This window comes from Simochromis diagramma, unplaced genomic scaffold, assembly GCF_900408965.1.
Source record: "Simochromis diagramma unplaced genomic scaffold, fSimDia1.1 OVJJ01000107.1, whole genome shotgun sequence".
Classification (NCBI taxonomy): domain Eukaryota; kingdom Metazoa; phylum Chordata; class Actinopteri; order Cichliformes; family Cichlidae; genus Simochromis; species Simochromis diagramma.
The window spans coordinates 5855355-5872073 of record NW_024387209.1 but is presented as its reverse complement, the minus strand read 5'-3'; the positions used below and the strand labels follow the sequence as shown (position 1 = coordinate 5872073).

General features: G+C 40.5%; 1 protein-coding gene and 1 non-coding gene across 5 annotated transcripts in view; both read left to right on the top strand.

Annotated features, from left to right (window-relative positions):
- The window catches only part of LOC120746085 (inactive dipeptidyl peptidase 10-like), a 126500-nt gene that overhangs the window by 41589 nt on the left and 68192 nt on the right, over positions 1 to 16719 (top strand). Inside the window, exon 1 of one of the 4 annotated variants that reach the window (XM_040051355.1) lies at positions 3826 to 4035. The exons of the other annotated variants lie outside the window; for them this stretch is intronic. Within the exon in view, the coding sequence (XP_039907289.1) occupies positions 3988 to 4035 (48 nt within the window). The 5' untranslated portion in view covers positions 3826 to 3987. Of the gene's footprint in view, positions 1 to 3825; positions 4036 to 16719 lie in introns of those variants that run through there. 4 annotated transcript variants of the gene reach the window in all.
- Positions 8483 to 8555, top strand: trnar-ccu. The gene has a single exon. It is a non-coding gene; the product is annotated as a tRNA-Arg (tRNA).

Here is a 16719-nt window from a genome sequence, read left to right as displayed (position 1 = left end):
AAATTGGGTTCACTGAAGTGCAGCTTTGAGACAGCATACCTTTTGGATCGAAAGGAGTATAAATCTCAGACTCTATACTTAGCCATTCCTTTCCGGCTGGATTTTTTCCCCAGTAATTAACCAATTTTGCCATCTCGAACGAGACTGAATATAATCTTGGATCAGGTAAACTTAATCCATCCTTCTCTCTAGGAGCATATAATTTACTTAGCTTGATTCTTGCCATTTTCCCATCCCACAGAAACTGCTTAATTAAGTTTTCACACTGTTTAAAGAGACTGGGCAGTATCGCAATTGGTAACATCATTACTGCATAGTTAAATTGGGGAGCTATAATCATTTTTACAATATTTATTTTGCCCCACAATGAGATTTTTAATTAGCCCCATTTTTCTATATTTGTTTTTATTTTTAGAAGGACTGGGTCAAAATTAAGTTTGGGTAGGTCCTCCATATCTTGGTTTAGTCTAATCCCGAGATACTTCATCCCTCTAGGTACCGATTTAAAATTGAATTTTTCTACCATGTATGGATAGCATAGTGGGATAGTGGCATTACTTCAGACTTTCCCCAGTTAATAGTATAACCTGACAGCTCAGAGAACGCCTTTGTGGTGTCCATTAAATGCGGCACTGATAAGAGTGGGTCTGTTATAATGGCAAGAATATCATCAGCATAGAGGAGGAGTTTGTGTTCCTGCTGCCCACCTATGACGCCTTTAATCTCCTTGTTTGATCTGATACTCACTGCCAATGTTTCTATAAAAATTAAGAACAAAAGGGGGCTTAAAGAACAGTGCTGACGAGCTCCACGTGACAAACTAAAGAAGGATGAAACCATACCATTTGATATTACCGCCACCTTTGGTTCTTTGTATAGCACTTTAACCCAGTTTAGAAAGTGTGGACCAAACCCGAACCGCAACAAGGTTGAAAAAAAAAGCTCCATTCAACTTTGTCAAAAGCCTTCTCTGGAGGAGAAAGCTGCTATCTTTAGACTGGCTCAACTATATCAAAAGGAGTAGCTTTCGAATGTCATCTGAGGAAGAGCGTGTTTTCATAAATCCAGTCTGATCTGGATGTATGATGACACCCAGAACCCTAGACTCTCTGACTATTTGAAGCTGCATTTTTGTGGTCAGCGGGTTTATGAGCTGTAACACTGTCACAGAGTTAAAGGTGCCTATAACAGATTAAAGGCGAGTTTTCTGCAAAACTGCTTTGGTTAGTGTATGATGGTATTCATGGTTCCATGTTAGCTCCATAATATTTTGTCTTTATAGAAGCTGTTTAATAAAAACATGGTTAGAGGAGCCTTGGAAGCACTTATTGAATGCATGGAAGACTTACTGGCCAGGCCTCCTGATCTAAGCCTTTTTAACCCCCACATATGGAAGTTGGAAACTGATCTGTGTCTTCTTCCTGTCCTTAGACGTACACACACACACACACACACATTAGGGCAGAGAGACACCTTCAGGCTGGTTTGCCTCTCATCGTCGGCTCCTCCATCTTCATTTTTTTCCCATTTCCTCCTCCAGCTGTACTCATTACTCTGTAGATGGGATGGGGGGCCACCGATTGCGTGAGTGAGTGTGGGTTGTGTCTTCAGGGCTTTCTCTCTGACACCTATCTGTTTGCATTCAGACATTTGGCAGTGGTGAAGGGCCAGCTGGCTACCAATCTCCTCGATTGTCTCGTCTTGCTCTCGTCTGAGGGGATTTCAGATGAAGCGTTGGTCCGATTTGTTCTCCGATGACACGCTGAGCTATAATCCCGTAATGTATTTCTGAGGGATGCTGAAACACTAGATATTGCAGAAGGCCTCTTAGTCCCTGAAGTGATACTGTAGGAATAGTGGCATGACATCATCGCAGGTAAAAATACCACAAAGTGCTACACTGTAAGCCTCTATGGGAATATTACTATAAGTATGGCTGCAGTTATCAGGTTTAAATGTGCAGCCAGACTGAGTGAGAGATAAACTCCTGTGGAGAGCTTAAAGGGGATCATTTCATAGCGAAACTGATGGGCTGTGTTTAACTTGACTTACAACGTGACTTCAGGTCAATATTCAACATAATATACAGGTTTATTTGGGGGGAAAGGCGTTGTCTGTTCCAAGGAAGTTGTCACCCATATTATCTGTGTTAGTGAAGGAGGATGATTATTACACAAAACTTCTAGATACACATTAACTAACACTTTCTGGACTTCATGGGGATGGACTCTCATGAATACATGGGGCTCTATGCCCAACTGTTCACTCAGTTGTTGGCTAGTGGGGTGGAGGTAAGCTTGGCAGTTTTCTTGAAGAGTTCTGAGTTCTGTTGGTTCATGATTTATGATCAAGTTCCAGGCTGTTAGTTCTTTTAATTTTAATATTATATCCTGGCTTATCTTTGTTTCTAGTCCTTGGTTCCTGTGTTGAGTATGTTTCTTCTGCATCTTTGACTCCATTCCTGTCTTGTTTTTTTTTTCCAGTAAAAAAGTTGAGATTTTGGAGTTAAGGTCTGTTTCTGTATCATATCATGACAAGAGCTTGCAGTAAAGTACAGCCACACAGATGTTCCCTTTGCCCACAGTGTAAAGTATTCTGCTACCCTGATGAATCGCATGCATAAAAAAAAACTTCCTCAACCTTGAGATTTAAATTTTGTGCTGAGAGCTTATGTAGCAAGCTGGACTTTACAGGATGTCTTCATGTGTGATGTGATTGGTTGTCATTCACATTTACCTGTTACTACAGGCTACAGTATGACTTCCCTTTTATGATAATCCTGTAGGTGTGTGTTGTCGGCTTGCACCTGTTTGCATAATCTGATTACCTTTTTCTTTTTGTCATTAACAAAACCATGAATTCAAATAAAGTAGTTAATGTAGCTGAATATGAATAAGCATGAGCTGGTAAAAGCAAACATCATCTTTTTGTGTTTACAGTAAAAAAAATAAAAATAAACTTGAGCTTTCTTGTAAATGTGGTGTCCTGACTGAAGGCCTAAAAGAAAAAGAAAAAGAAAATAAATATTATAAATAATAAAATTATCTTTGTTTCTAATGAGCAGTGACAGGAAAAAGGATTACAGTTAAAGCTTGCTGCTGCCTATTTTAAGCTAAAGTCTCAGCTATTGTGGATTTCAGCACCATGGACAGCTCTGCTTAAACTGACACTTGATGTTTGCATTATTATTTTAATATTTTATAAATGTTTTTGGAAAAAAAAAACTTTATCACCGTGCACTGAATCTGAATACTCTTCAAACTGTGTTTTGGATTTATTCTCTTCACTCAGTATCTCTCCACATACTCTTATTTCCACACTGGTATATGTCCCAAAAAACATAAAACAAAATGAAACAACTCAGAGTCAGAGTAATATAAATTTTGGCTTGGTCCAGCATATGAGTAGCAGTACACTCTTCATTTACAAAAGTCTTTATGCTATATAAGTAATTCTTATTATTTATCTTCAGTTCACTTTAGTTTCTGTCATTTTAGAGCACAGATTTGTTTGTTTTAGTTGCCTTTCTATTTATTCATCTTAAGTTTATTTATGTTAGGCTCTGTTTAGTTTTTATTAGTTTCAGTGCCAGTTTCAGTTTTAAAAAAAAATCATTTTAATATTTGTGGTGTTTTTAAACTATTAATATACATTAATTAATAGTTTCAGTAATTGCTATTGTTTAATGATTGTTATTAATTAGTTAAATAATTATTAGAAATGTTCACATAAAGCTTTTAGCATGTAAAGCAAAAATGAATTAAACAAGCAAAATTAAGAAGAAAAATAAAAAATGAATTTAACACAAAAAAAATAGCGACAGTTATTGACGAAAAAGGTGTTTCCTGTGGAAGGACTTTTATTTTGAAGCTGTTGCCGGAACCTCGCGTTGATTGTTAGCAGCTTTGTGGCTCGCGCAGCTAAAATCGTCGCGCGGCAGGTTTGTGATGTTATTACCGGGCAGAGACAGACCGAGACTCCGAGACGATGACGGCCGCCAGCAAGAAGAAGCCCAAAGAGTCTCAGCAGGATGAGGTGGGATGACTCGCTAAAACCACACAGCGACACAGACAGACATCTTTATTTTTAATTGATTTTTTTATTTATTTCTAGCTATAATTAGATAACGTTCAGGCGCGTGTGGTCTGCGCGATAGCTACAGTGGACAGGGACCCCACGCTTTATTTTAAATCAAATTTTAATGAAATTATTTAATTTTTACTTGTAAGAATCAAATCTGTAGAAGTTTATCTTTTCCTTCAAGGAGCTTTCCTTTTCCTCCTTTCTCTCAGTAATTTCACACTTTTCCAACTTCAGCCTGAATCCGCGGAGCTCAGGCACGGCTGCAGCGGCACAGCGAGCCATCAGAGCCGGCTGACAGGGATGCAATGTTCGCGGTGTAACTCCAACAGGTTGTCCATGATCATGTAAATAATTCAGGGCGCGTTTGTGGGAAAAACAGGCCGGGAGCTCCGTTTGTGGCGACACTGGTGACTTTGAGTCCTGTTTTGTAGATGCTTTGGCTTCGCAGTTCTTTAAGTTTCCTCGGGTTTGTTTTTGCGTCTTTCTGATCAAATTGTTTCGTTTTTGGTTGTTTGTTTGTTAGTTTTTTAGATTCTTTCGTGTGTTAATCTGCTCAGTCTGCGCATAATTGTTGTGTATTCATCACATGACACAGACAATAATAACAGGTACAGCATATTTATGGTTGAGTGGTGCAAAGATGTTGGAATAGATTAGGAATGGATAACTCGTTGCTACATATACAGTATATATTGACTATTAATAAGTATATAAGTGGTATACAAACATGTACAGCAGAATAAAATATTCCCATTTGTGTTCATTCTCAGTGTTTGTGTTTCGTTTTGTGTCTCTTCATTGTCATCTTTTTCATGTTTTGGTGATTTTGTGTCTTTTTTGTTGTTGTTGCTTTGAGTCTTTTTGTGCTCTTACAGTTTCTTATTTTAAATGTCTTCCTGTTCATCTTCTTTCTTACTTCTTGTGTTTGATTCCCTTTTTGTCTCATTTTGGTGGTTTTGTGTCTCAGTTTTTGCATCTATTTTTTTCATTATTTTCAGTCTTGTTGTGGTAGATCTGGCAGGTTTTTGAGTTTAAATGTTGTGTGTCTTGTTCTTTATCTCTTCATTGTCATCTCTTTTGATTTTTGTTTCTCATCTTTTTGTGGGAGTTTCTGCCTGTGCTCTTACTGTTTATTTTAAATCCTTTGTGTCTCGTTTTTGCATTTTTGTATTTCTTCCTGCTCAACTTATTATTTCTTAATTTACTCAGTAAATGTGTCACATTTTGACTCTCTGTGTGCTAGTTGTGTCTAAATCCTGTCTCCATTTGCTTGTTTTTCATCATTGTGGTAGATCGTGGTGTTTTCTAGTTTAAATGTTGTTTGTCTCATTTAGTGTCGTCATCGGGTCATTTTATTTTGCTTTTTGTTCATCTTTATTCTCATTACTGTCACGTGTTTGTGGTAGCTTGGCATTTATGAAGCCTTGTGTCTAATTTGTCGTCTCTTTGTGTTTGATTGTCATTGTAGCTCCTGTTTTAGTAGGTTCGTGGGTTTTTTTGTCTTTCTTTTGCTCATTTTCAGTGTTTTGTGTGTCACTTGGAATCAAATTGTGCACATTTGTTGCTAGTTTTTCGGTTGTTTTGGATCTTTGAGGAGCTTTGTGCCTCCTTCGGTCGGTCTGTTTTGCACATGGATGTAACCAGGGTTTAGAAATTAGTGTGGTACAGATAACGTTTTTGCCGTTACGCTTTGCTCTTTTGCAGGAGTGACTATGTCTGTAGAAACATGTAAGATGAAATAACAAAAGTAGAGAATTATGGCTTCATTTAAAATGAAAACAGCACAAGGGAGGAAGTTACTTACTCGATGGCTCCTGTCCTGCTGTGCCTCTGATTCATTCACTCCTCCTGTCTAAACCAACCAGTTATCATTTCTCATGAGTCATCGGCCTAAACGCGCCCCAATCAGGCGCAGTGTAGGGTGGGCCATAATGCTGTAGAACTGAAGTCTTTTCAAAGTAAAAGCCACCTATAGCATCTCGTCTCTCCTAAAACATCTGAATCTGATATCCCGAGCCTCTTTGTGGTAATTTTGCATATCTGTGGTCATCGTTGTTTACATTCGTGTACCAAATTTTGTATTTGCACTTGTTTATGCCCCATTTTACTAATTTCTGACCTACTTATGGTAGTTTTGCACATATTTGTGGTAAAACTGTTTCTCATTTTGTATTTCTGTGTTACACCTTATTTTGTGTCATTGGCTCGCAGAGATGTTATCTTTGTTGTCTTATCTGTTATCTGTTGTTTACTATCTTTGGAGTAATTTGTTGTTGCTCTTTTATCTCATTTAAGTAATTTTGTATTTGTTTCTGGATGTGTTTCATGGACGCTCTGCATTCTTTTCCCCACCAAACAATAATCTTGATTTTATTTTGGGTCTAAAAGTTGATTTTTATTTATTCTCTGTGAGTTTGAAGTCTGTTTTGCAAGAGAAATAAACATGCAAAAAGAATGCAGCTTAGAGTTTTCTGCATAAGAACAGACTCTTTTGTCTTTAAAACACCAGGAAACGATAAGTCTCAAAACATTTACTACCATGCAAGAGAAGGATGAGCCGAAAATGATCAATTTGAGAACATTTTGGGCATTTTTAGCTTGAAGAAAGACTCAAATGTCAAATCAGTTGACACGACTTGGATTGATTTGGTTTACTGATTAAATCACTAAGCGCCTGCTCTACAAAAAACTAGCACACAACAGGAAAAAGTAACTGTACAAAAACATTTAAGTTTTTACAGATACTTAATTTACTCGGAAATAATCCCACCTTATTGTTTTTTCAGTCTTGGCCTTTGTCTTTGCATTTTTTTTGTCTGTTTTTGGTGTCTGTTTGCTTAAAGTGACTGGATAATACTCCTGGTAATAATGTCTTGGGTTTTTATTTCGTGGCATATGTCCGAGGTCGATCTGAGAGGCTGGAAATTTTAGCCTTGAATTCGTGTTCAGTCTCAGCGTGACCCAGTGAAAGCCTTTGTGTGGAAAGCCATCGCCTTGGCTTTCAGCAGGTTCGGTTTGTCGATGTGTGTCTTTGCGTCTGTCCCTTTAACTCTCTTCAGTGCATCCTCAGCACACAAACACCGACACGCATGCTTTGATTTGCTCGCCTGCCTTACTTCCCACTGAAGGGAGTTTGATCAGCAGACTGTTGCAGTGAACTGTGTCTGCTGAAGCACACTCACACTCTGAGTGTACGGTGAATTAGCTCCGAGATGTTGAACCAAACTCAGAGAGGAGTCGATGGCCCAGTGGTGTGCAAAGGAAGCTCTACCCACTGCTGAGCGTGTCTGAGGTTTTCCTGCTTCGGTAATTGAACAGTTTCACCTCTCACAGCAGTGGATGTGATATAGATTGTTCTGGACACATTTGTGCCTTTTATACTAAGCGTCACACAGATTTATTCAAAGTGGGTTTGTCATAATAATCCTTCAATAACACTAAAGTCGGCATCCCGCAGCAGCGTGCAGCGATATGAACAGAAGATGAAAGTGTTGTTCATCACAGAAGATCTCAAAAAGATCTAAAAAAAAAAAAAGGTTTATTTAGTTTACTTAAACTGGCGAATCTGTATCCTACCAGAATGAAATCGCCGCTAGTGCTTTTTCGTTGAGGCACAAACTGTTTTTACAAGTCTTAGGTTGGTTTAGCTTCACACTGCACAAAATCAAACCCTTTCTACATCACTCGATTAATATCACAGCTTCTTTTCCAGTCTTAAACAGTTGTGTGCTTGACTGACAATAGATTTAAGACTTTGTATATAACCTTACCAGCCACTTTATTAGGTATAACTTGCTAGTACTGGGTTGGACCCCCTATTTGCCTTCAGAACAATAGATTCAACAAGGTGCTGAAAACATTCCTCTGAGTTTTTGATCCATATTGACACGATAGCATCGCACAGTTAGTTGTGTAGTTGTGCTCTCGTGTGTATGTGTGCGTGGTCATATTTAGAAAGGTTTGTGGCTGTATTTTTTTAGATTTATACAAGAATTGTGTAAAATGAAAAAACTGGGTGTATACTGTGAAAATGCATTGGTTACGTTTGTTACCTTTCAGACTGAATCTACACTCACCAAACATTTTATTAGGTACACCTTGCTAGTAAAGGGTTGGGAGCCCTTTTACCTTCAGAGCTGTCTTAAGTCTTCATAACAGAAATTCAGCAAGACTCTTTAAAGACTTAATGTAACTAGAGCCAGTGATCCAGATCTTAGTTACTCTTTGGTCCTTGTGTGGTTTCATGAGTCTCCACAAACAACAGAAACAACATCCAAACAAAGTGGAGCTCAGAGCAAAGCTCAGGAGCCGAATAGACATGTTCTCCATTCTGCTGAAGGTCACGATGGATCAGCTGTACACTGAACATTATGCAGCATGTTTGGGGTCCCTTTGTGCAGCCCCAGTGGCCTAATGGATAAGGCACTGGCCTCCTAAGCCAGGGATTGTGGGTTCGAGTCCCATCTGGGGTGATTTTCAGCGCAGTGGTGCAGTGGAAGCAATATGCAGTACAACCATCATACTGGTCTTGTTTTAGAGGTATTGTAACATAAGAACTACACATCTCAGCTTACTTGGCATTATTCTTCAAGTTTTCTGGACTTACATAACCATAATTAGTTTCAGCCATAATAGTAATCAAATAGTTTCTTGCTTTTGTTATTTGACAGCTTGTGTTTTGAATAGAAAAAACATGCAGGATTTTAATATGTTGTAAATCTACACAGGTATCCATGTTTTCTTTCTGTGTGTGTGTGAGCTGTTAGGTGGCAAAGTCTGAGGTTGTAATGGTTCTGTTGATGTGTGGGCTCAAGCTGGCAGAGGCAGGGTTATAAAGGTGTTTTTTGTCGATTGTTAAGGCCTTTGCCTTAATCCCTTAAGCCCTCGGCTATTTTCTGAAATTTCCACCTGGAAAACAAAAACCTCCCAAATTTAGTCAGTAACACGTCCACAGCTGTGAGGCCAAAATGAACAGCCCTGGGCTCTATTGATCAGAGGCACTTGTGAGAATTTAGAATTCAGTAAGTCGCCAGACGAGAATAGGATTTGACAAACTAGTAAAGTATACTTAGTGTACAACTTCCAAATGGTCAAGACTGTAAATTAGAAACTAAAGCCAGTGTTGGACTCAGTTGGGAGAGTCAACTGAGGTTTTGACATGCAGCACACAGCACAAAACTGTTACCGCTATAATGAAATAGCCGAGAGAGCGAGGTTGCACTACAACACCAATTTTGCCTTTCTGTAGCAACCTGAAAAACCTGCAGGATATGAAATGTGCAAGAGGTAAGAATTCTGAATCAGGTTGGTGATTTAACAGTATGCGTTTCACTCCAGTTGGCATCTTCAGCGATTCTGGAGGTAAGAGCCATATTTTTCTGCATTTCTGTTTTTAATAATCTGCAATAATGAGAGTTAACCGAACAAATATCTAAAGATTGCAATGGTGAACCCGCTGAATGAATAACCATGTAAACAGGGTAACATTTGGGTAAAATCCTGTATATTTAACTTTTGATCAGATTCTGAATTGATGATCTTTGATGTCCAGCTCTCCCACAATATCCTGCACTCACAATGTGCTCAACGATCGGGCTTGAGTACACATCTGTTTGCCTCAGCATCTTGGCCTCTCTCTCACGCTTGGTTCCTTCCTCGTACACATGCTCTTTTGAAGCCTTTCAACAGAACACCCATATGGAAAAGAAATAGTAAAAACGTATAAAAGACTTGCATAAGATGTGGCCTACTTCATATAGTGAATCATGAAAGGCTTATATGATGTACTCATGAAAGTGGCCACTTTCTCATTACTTTCACATATTGTTTTAGTAAGTATCCAAAACATACAAGTTTCCTTTATAGAATTTTTCAAGGGATCTTATATCTGTTTTCGCTCTTGTATGCTTTTCATACAAGTTTCACACAAGACAGATACAAACTTTATAAGATTTATATATATCTTTTCCATATGGGCAAGGTCCATGACTTTATGCTTTTTGTGGCACTCATACGTTACAAAAGCAGCTACTTTTATGCAGGATTGCAGTGCTCGGGCACTGATAGCAATCATACTACATGCATGATGTGCCAGTTTGAACTGAAACTGGTCCCACCTCTTAAAGCAGGACAGGGTTCCTCAGCTGTTACCAGGCACAGCATACAATGATTACACTAATCAAAACAAATTAGACTTTGGGCGTCATATGTGCTGAGCATAGTATCATTGGTAAGTCTGACTACAGTCTAAACAAGTCCTTCACATAGGAGGCGACATATGCTGTGCTGACTGCTAGCTAGTGCAAATGGCCCGAAATTTGCGCTAAGCTGGCCGTTGAGCTCTGCTTGTACTTCACTTTGTTCCACCCGCTGTACTTGTACTACACGCGCCTGCTCTGTGTTATTTCAAAACATGCATCTCTCATTCATGAAGAAGAAAGCTTTGAGGGGTGTGTCGTTTCCACAACACTGCTTTCCTTCTGAGGTCCCCAGAGCCATTGAAAGGAATGACTTTAAGACTGGAGGTCCCTATAGATGCACGTAAACTTGTGTCAGAAAGTTCACTAAACTCTGATACACACAGAATCTTTTCGTTCATCATGAGGTTTAACTTAGCGTGGCTCTAGGTTTCTATTGGTTGCACGAAGGTACATCACAGTGCACAGCGGTCAAAGTTCAACCGGGTTGAACTCAACTTTGACTGTGCAAAGCACAGCGGGGAACCGCTATTGCCCAGTGCAAGCAATAGAAAGGAGAGCGGTTCAGAGCACAGCAATGCGTGAGCTACATCCTATGTGAAAAGGCTTTAAGGCTGTGCTGAATCTGTGTAAAGCCTATTGTGTACCCTGCAGAAGTAGCCAACTCGGTTGCCAGTATTTATGTTGCATTCCAGTTATGTTTAATGTTGGGAGTCTACAGTGATGTCAGCCCTGAGTTAGTCTGTTCCAGTAGGAAAGTCAGAAAAGCAATGAAAAACAAGATTTGTTGAGCTTCTTAGCAGGGCAGAGCCATTCATGTATCTCTAGCAATGCAGAATAATACTTGTGTTTTTAATGGTAAAAAAAAACTGCTGCAACATATTCATGAATAGAGCCTGTGTATGGTTTATTTAGCAAGTCACAAATACACAGCAGTGGCGGTATAGATTCAAAGTTTTTCTGTTTTATTGCCGTTTTATTCACTGTCGCCATCGTGGATTGTTAACTTGGGGTTGGTGGGGCTAATTTGACTTTCTAAAACAGTGATTCTTAACCTGGGTTCGATCGAACCCTAGGGGTTCGGTGAGTCGGTCTCAGGGGTTCGGCAGAGCCTCCGCCATGACATGCATGGTTCATTTTGTGCACCAGTAAAAAACATATCTATGTCTTGAATTTGAAAAAAAAATCACATTTTATTTTTCACTAAAGGGGGGTTCAGTGAATGCGCATATGAAGCTGGTGGGGTTCGGTACCTCCAACAAGGTTAAGAACCACTGTTCTAAAATCAGAGTTGAGGGCACATTGGGGATGAAAATTATAACTCTGGACTTCCAACTTATTCTGGAACCCAACAATATACAACGCAGTTTATTAACATACTAGTTGTCGTTGGAGTTGCGCTTATTGAGCAGTCCAGTCTCTTCAAGTTGATGTGAAAAATGATGAGAAAAGAGGAGGAAGAGGAAATAGTGGTACTGAATTGTGATGACATGTAGTTGCGCTTTTATGATGGTGCACATCAGGCTTCAATGTAGCGTTTCAGCATTAAAATATATGCTCGAGATTTAATACAGACATATAAATCCCACTTAGCTAAATTTTTTCATTGATGCTGAATGATGCTTTCACAGGCTCTATGCAACCATGTGAAAAACGAACTACCCTGTTACTGCTTCCATATGAATGAATAAACTCGATTAGCTGTTTATCAGTAAGTGTGACTACCTTATGAAAACAGAACATTTAGCGGTTTGCAAGTCTGAAGCTTTCAGGTGTGTGTTAACACAATGCCAGCGAATTTACCCCAAACTCAGAGCACACAACGCTCAGAGAAACTGCAACATCCAAGAGCTACTTCTCAGACTCTACAGGCATCAGTTAGCTTGTTAAATGTTAAAGCACAGCACTGAACATGTATGGCTTATTTGAAAGGGTTTTCGGAAAAGACCGGGGCAGCACAGCTTAGGTTTGAAAAGTTACATCTGAAAAAAACCACTAGACTTCTAGAACAATGTGCTTTAAACAGACAAGACCAAAGTGAAGATGTTTGACCATAATGCACAAAACCAAACTCGGCTTGTTTTGTAGACCCAGGACCTGGACAGCTTTTCTATACTGAAGTATTCTAGTAAAATCTGAGGACATCTGTCTGACTGCTACAGACCAAACTTGGTCATGGGAGGTTAATCTGGTTTGTTTGTTTTGTGTATTATTGTAGGGTCTTTACATTACAAAAGAAAGCACCTCGAGACAGCTGTTGTGATTTGGCACAATATAAATCAAATTGAATTGAATTTATTACATTTTGCCTTTATTTTTGAGAAATTCCTGATGAGAAATTTCAGTCCACTTTGAACGTTTAAGAGACTTCAACCTGTGCCTCACAGATTTTAAAGTGGAATACCTGTTGAATGTTTAAACAGTCTAGCATGACAGTAAACATTAGAGAATTGGTGATCTTTGATGCCCACCTACGAAACTCCTTCAGGTTTCAGGTCAGATACTTTAAAACTCACAGCAAGAGTCCTTTTAAGCTTCCAAATTTGAACATGTTTTCCATCTTCTGCCTGTCGGAGATAATTAGACACCAAACAGCTGACCAAATGAAGATTGTCAGGATACTTAACAAGTCAAAAGTAACACGAGTTTTTAGCTCGTCTCTCCGGCTCTACAGAGGGCAGACAGACTGCTGGAAAACATGCAGTTTGATGTGTTTGATGTACGAACAAGGCTTCATGCTGTCTTCCCTTTATGCTTCTCCCTCTCAAGCTCAGAAGAAAGGCCACTTAGTCAGCATGTGACAGCTTCCTATTACAGTCCCCTGCAGTGTCGCTGCTGGAAACATCCGAGTGCTCGTCCGCAGCCATCTCCTGGCCCCGTGCGAGGTTAAACTAAAAACCCTGCTTGCATCATTTCTTTCTCATCTTTTCTCTCACTTGTCAACGTCTTGGCTGCGGGTTCAACTTTCATCATCGGAGGCTGGAGTGAGGAATGATGTAAGCTGGTAGCTTCTTGAGAAGCTACGGTTCATTGGATGTCTTGGAATCCTTAAGCAAACTTTCAGCCTAAGAGCACAACGTGTGAAAGCTCAGATCAGATTTTCCACTTTAGCTCGGAGGATAATCACCGCTCTGTCTAGACGACGGGAGTGTTATATGACCGTAAAAGTCAAAATTCAATCCTGACTGATGCTGGAGATGAACGCCGGCGAGTCTGCTCTATTTTTATATGTCGCGTCCATTAAAAATAGTGAATTCCTTCTAATGTTTTCTAAATGCACTCCAAACAATAGGAGGAAATAAAGGGACTGTTCTTCCTACATCATTATTTTACAGACTGATCCATGTTGTGTGCTGGCTGACCTGCATTTTTCTTTCTTTTTTATTCAGTCATTTCATTTTACAAAGAAGTGATTCACACACAAATCCGTATTAAAACAGCTGGATACCAATTATCCAAGTTATATTAGTTTTTATAATGTATTCATTTGTAGTATGCTGGAAGCTTCTCATCCATACACACACACACCGACACAGTAAGCTTGTGTATTTACTCGTGTATCTTCCTTCAGGTGTTAGAGTAGCAGGAGTCGGTGAGCCGATGCGCTTATCCTCTTTTTTTCCTCATTATTGCGCTACTTCTTTCTTTGTTACACAATATGTACATTTATGTCGATAATGATAATAAATAAAGCAATAACAATCACATTAAAAGAATAAGACTAACAAGAGGAGCTCCTCCTGGCAAAGCAAACATGTTTGGCACAGGTTCAGACTCTGTTGTACAGGACACAGATTATGAAACAGTGGTTCATAAGTACATGATTTCTGTTTGCTTTGTGTCTCTGACTCTGTAGCCTGCTGATATTTTACCTGATTTTGTATCACTCTGCATGTTTTTTTCCCCTGCTTAGTTTTAAATCTCGTTGTGTGATTGTGTGACACAGTTTTGTTTTTGTTGCATCTTTGCTTGTGTTTTATATCTCATTTTAGTTTTTGAACAGTTTTGTTTTTGTAGATATTCTCTGTATCTTTTTGTTTCTTATTGCAGTAGTTTTTGTCTCCGTTTGACACATTTTGCGTCTCTTCTGCTTATTGGATGTTTCAATTTCCTTTTAGCCAGTAGTTCAAGCCTTTCTTAACCAACGGTTACATGTAAAATATGTATAAAAATAAAAATATGATCACCTGTCCTCAGTAACTCACTGTACTATGTGACTTTTTGTTTGTGTGCCCTGTCATGAGGAAAACAATGGAGCTGATGAAGAGCAGGTGCCTCTCAGCATTGAGTGTGCACCAACAGGTGTTCATTATCACACTTGACCTGACTGTATCTGGTTCTGCATTATTAGGGAAGTGTTAAACATAACAGTGTGTAACCTAACCTCTCCACAGATTTTCTGTGGCCTCTGAAGCCAATGTGTTGAATGGAATGATTTACTCAAGGGCTCTGGAGGTCCATATGCACGTAAACTTGTGTCATAAAGTTCCTTGTGTGGTTGAGCTTAGCCCGGCTGTACGCCTTGTTTCTATTGGTCGCATGAAGGTAGGTCACAGAGTGGGCAGCATGCGCGAGTACTCTTTGCTGGTGTGGTTGTGGGCAAGCAGTACCTTATGGTACTGCAAGATTTTAGTCCATTACAGCGTAGTTTGTTACCAGCGCTGTTCTTGGGTCCTGTGGTTTCAGCTGCCTTCAGATCATTAACGAGCTCCTCCCATGTAGTTTTGGGCTGATCCACCACCTCACCTTCTTGCTGATGGCCTTGTAGCCCACTCCAGGCTTGTGCGGGTCTACAGTCTTGTCCCTGATGTCCTTTGACAGCTCTTCATGGAAGAAACTGATCAGAATCAGAATCAGAAAGGGTTTTATTGCCAAATGTTGAGCGGGTTTACAACATTAGGAAATTGCTGCGGTGCTTCAGTGCAAACATACTGTTATAAATACTGTTATAAATTAAGCTTAAATAGACATGAAAATAAAAATGAGAATAAGAATTAAAAGTGCTAAGTAGATAGATAGATATATACATGATATATACATGAGTGCAGGTGGTGATCAGTGCCAAACATGGAATGATGCAGTGAACACAGCGTAGGGTCATGTGTTAGTGGTGGGAACAGTCATACGGTTATTGTTCATGTGTCCAACAGCAGAGGGGAAGAAACTGTTCTTATGGCGAGAGGTTCTGGTGCGAATGGACCGGAGCCTCCTGCCTGAGGGGAGCAGGTCAAACAGACTGTGTCCAGGGTGAGAAGGGTCAGCTGAGATCCGAGCTGCACGCCCCAGTGGGAGTCTGCAGCCAATCACCTTCTCAGCAGAGCGCACAACACGCTGCAGTCTCTGTTTGTCCCTGATAGTGGCTCCAGCGTACCACACGGTGATGGAGGAGGTGAGGATGGACTCGATGATTGCAGTGTAGAATTGCATCATCGTCCGTGTTGGCAGGTTGAATTTCTTCAGCTGCCTCAGGAAGTACATCCTCTGCTGGGCTTTCTTAATGACGGAGGTGATGGTGGGCTCCCACTTCAGGTCCTGGGTGATGGTGGTACCCAGGAAGCGGAATGAGTCCACAGAGGTGATGGGGGTGTCAGTCAGGATGATGGGGGTGTCAGTCAGGATGATGGGGGTGAGTGGAGCTGTGTGCTTCCTGAAGTCCACAATAATCTCCACTGTCTTCTGGGCATTCAGCACCAGGTTGTTGTGGCTGCACCAGGACACCAGACGTTCAACCTCCCTCCTGTAGGCAGACTCATCCCCGTCCGAGATGAGTCCAATAACGGTGGTGTCATCTGCAAACTTGATTAGCTTGACAGACTGGTGGGTGGAGGTGCAGCAGTTAGTATACAGGGAGAAGAGCAGGGGAGAAAGAACACAGCCCTGAGGGGAGCCGGTGCTGATGGTCCGGGAGTCCGAGACATTCTTTCCCAGCCTCACATGCTGTTTCCTGTCCGTCAGGAAGTCAGTGATCCACCGGCAGATGGGATCAGGCACATTCATCTGGGAAAGCTTGCCTTGGAGATGGTCTGGAAGGATGGTGTTGAAGGCAGAGCTGAAGTCCACAAACAGGATCCTGGCGTAGGTTCCTGGGGAGTCCAGATGCTGCAGGATGAAGTGTAGGGCCATGTTGATGGTGTCATCTACAGACCTGTTGGCTCTGTATGCAAACTGCAGGGGGTCCAGGAGGGGGGCCGTGAGGGTCTTGAGATAGGAGAGAACCAGGCGCTCAAAAGACTTCATGACCACAGATGTCAGAGCCACGGGTCTGTAGTCATTTAGTCCAGTGCTTTATTCTGTGCTTTATACAGTTGTTTGGCATTGGCAAAGAAGTTTTTGATGGTTCAGCCCACATTACATTTTCCTTATAAATGTGGCTGTTACGTCCCCCCCACCATGGTGTTGGCAAAGGCAGGAAGGAGACAGCAACACTGGACAACCACAA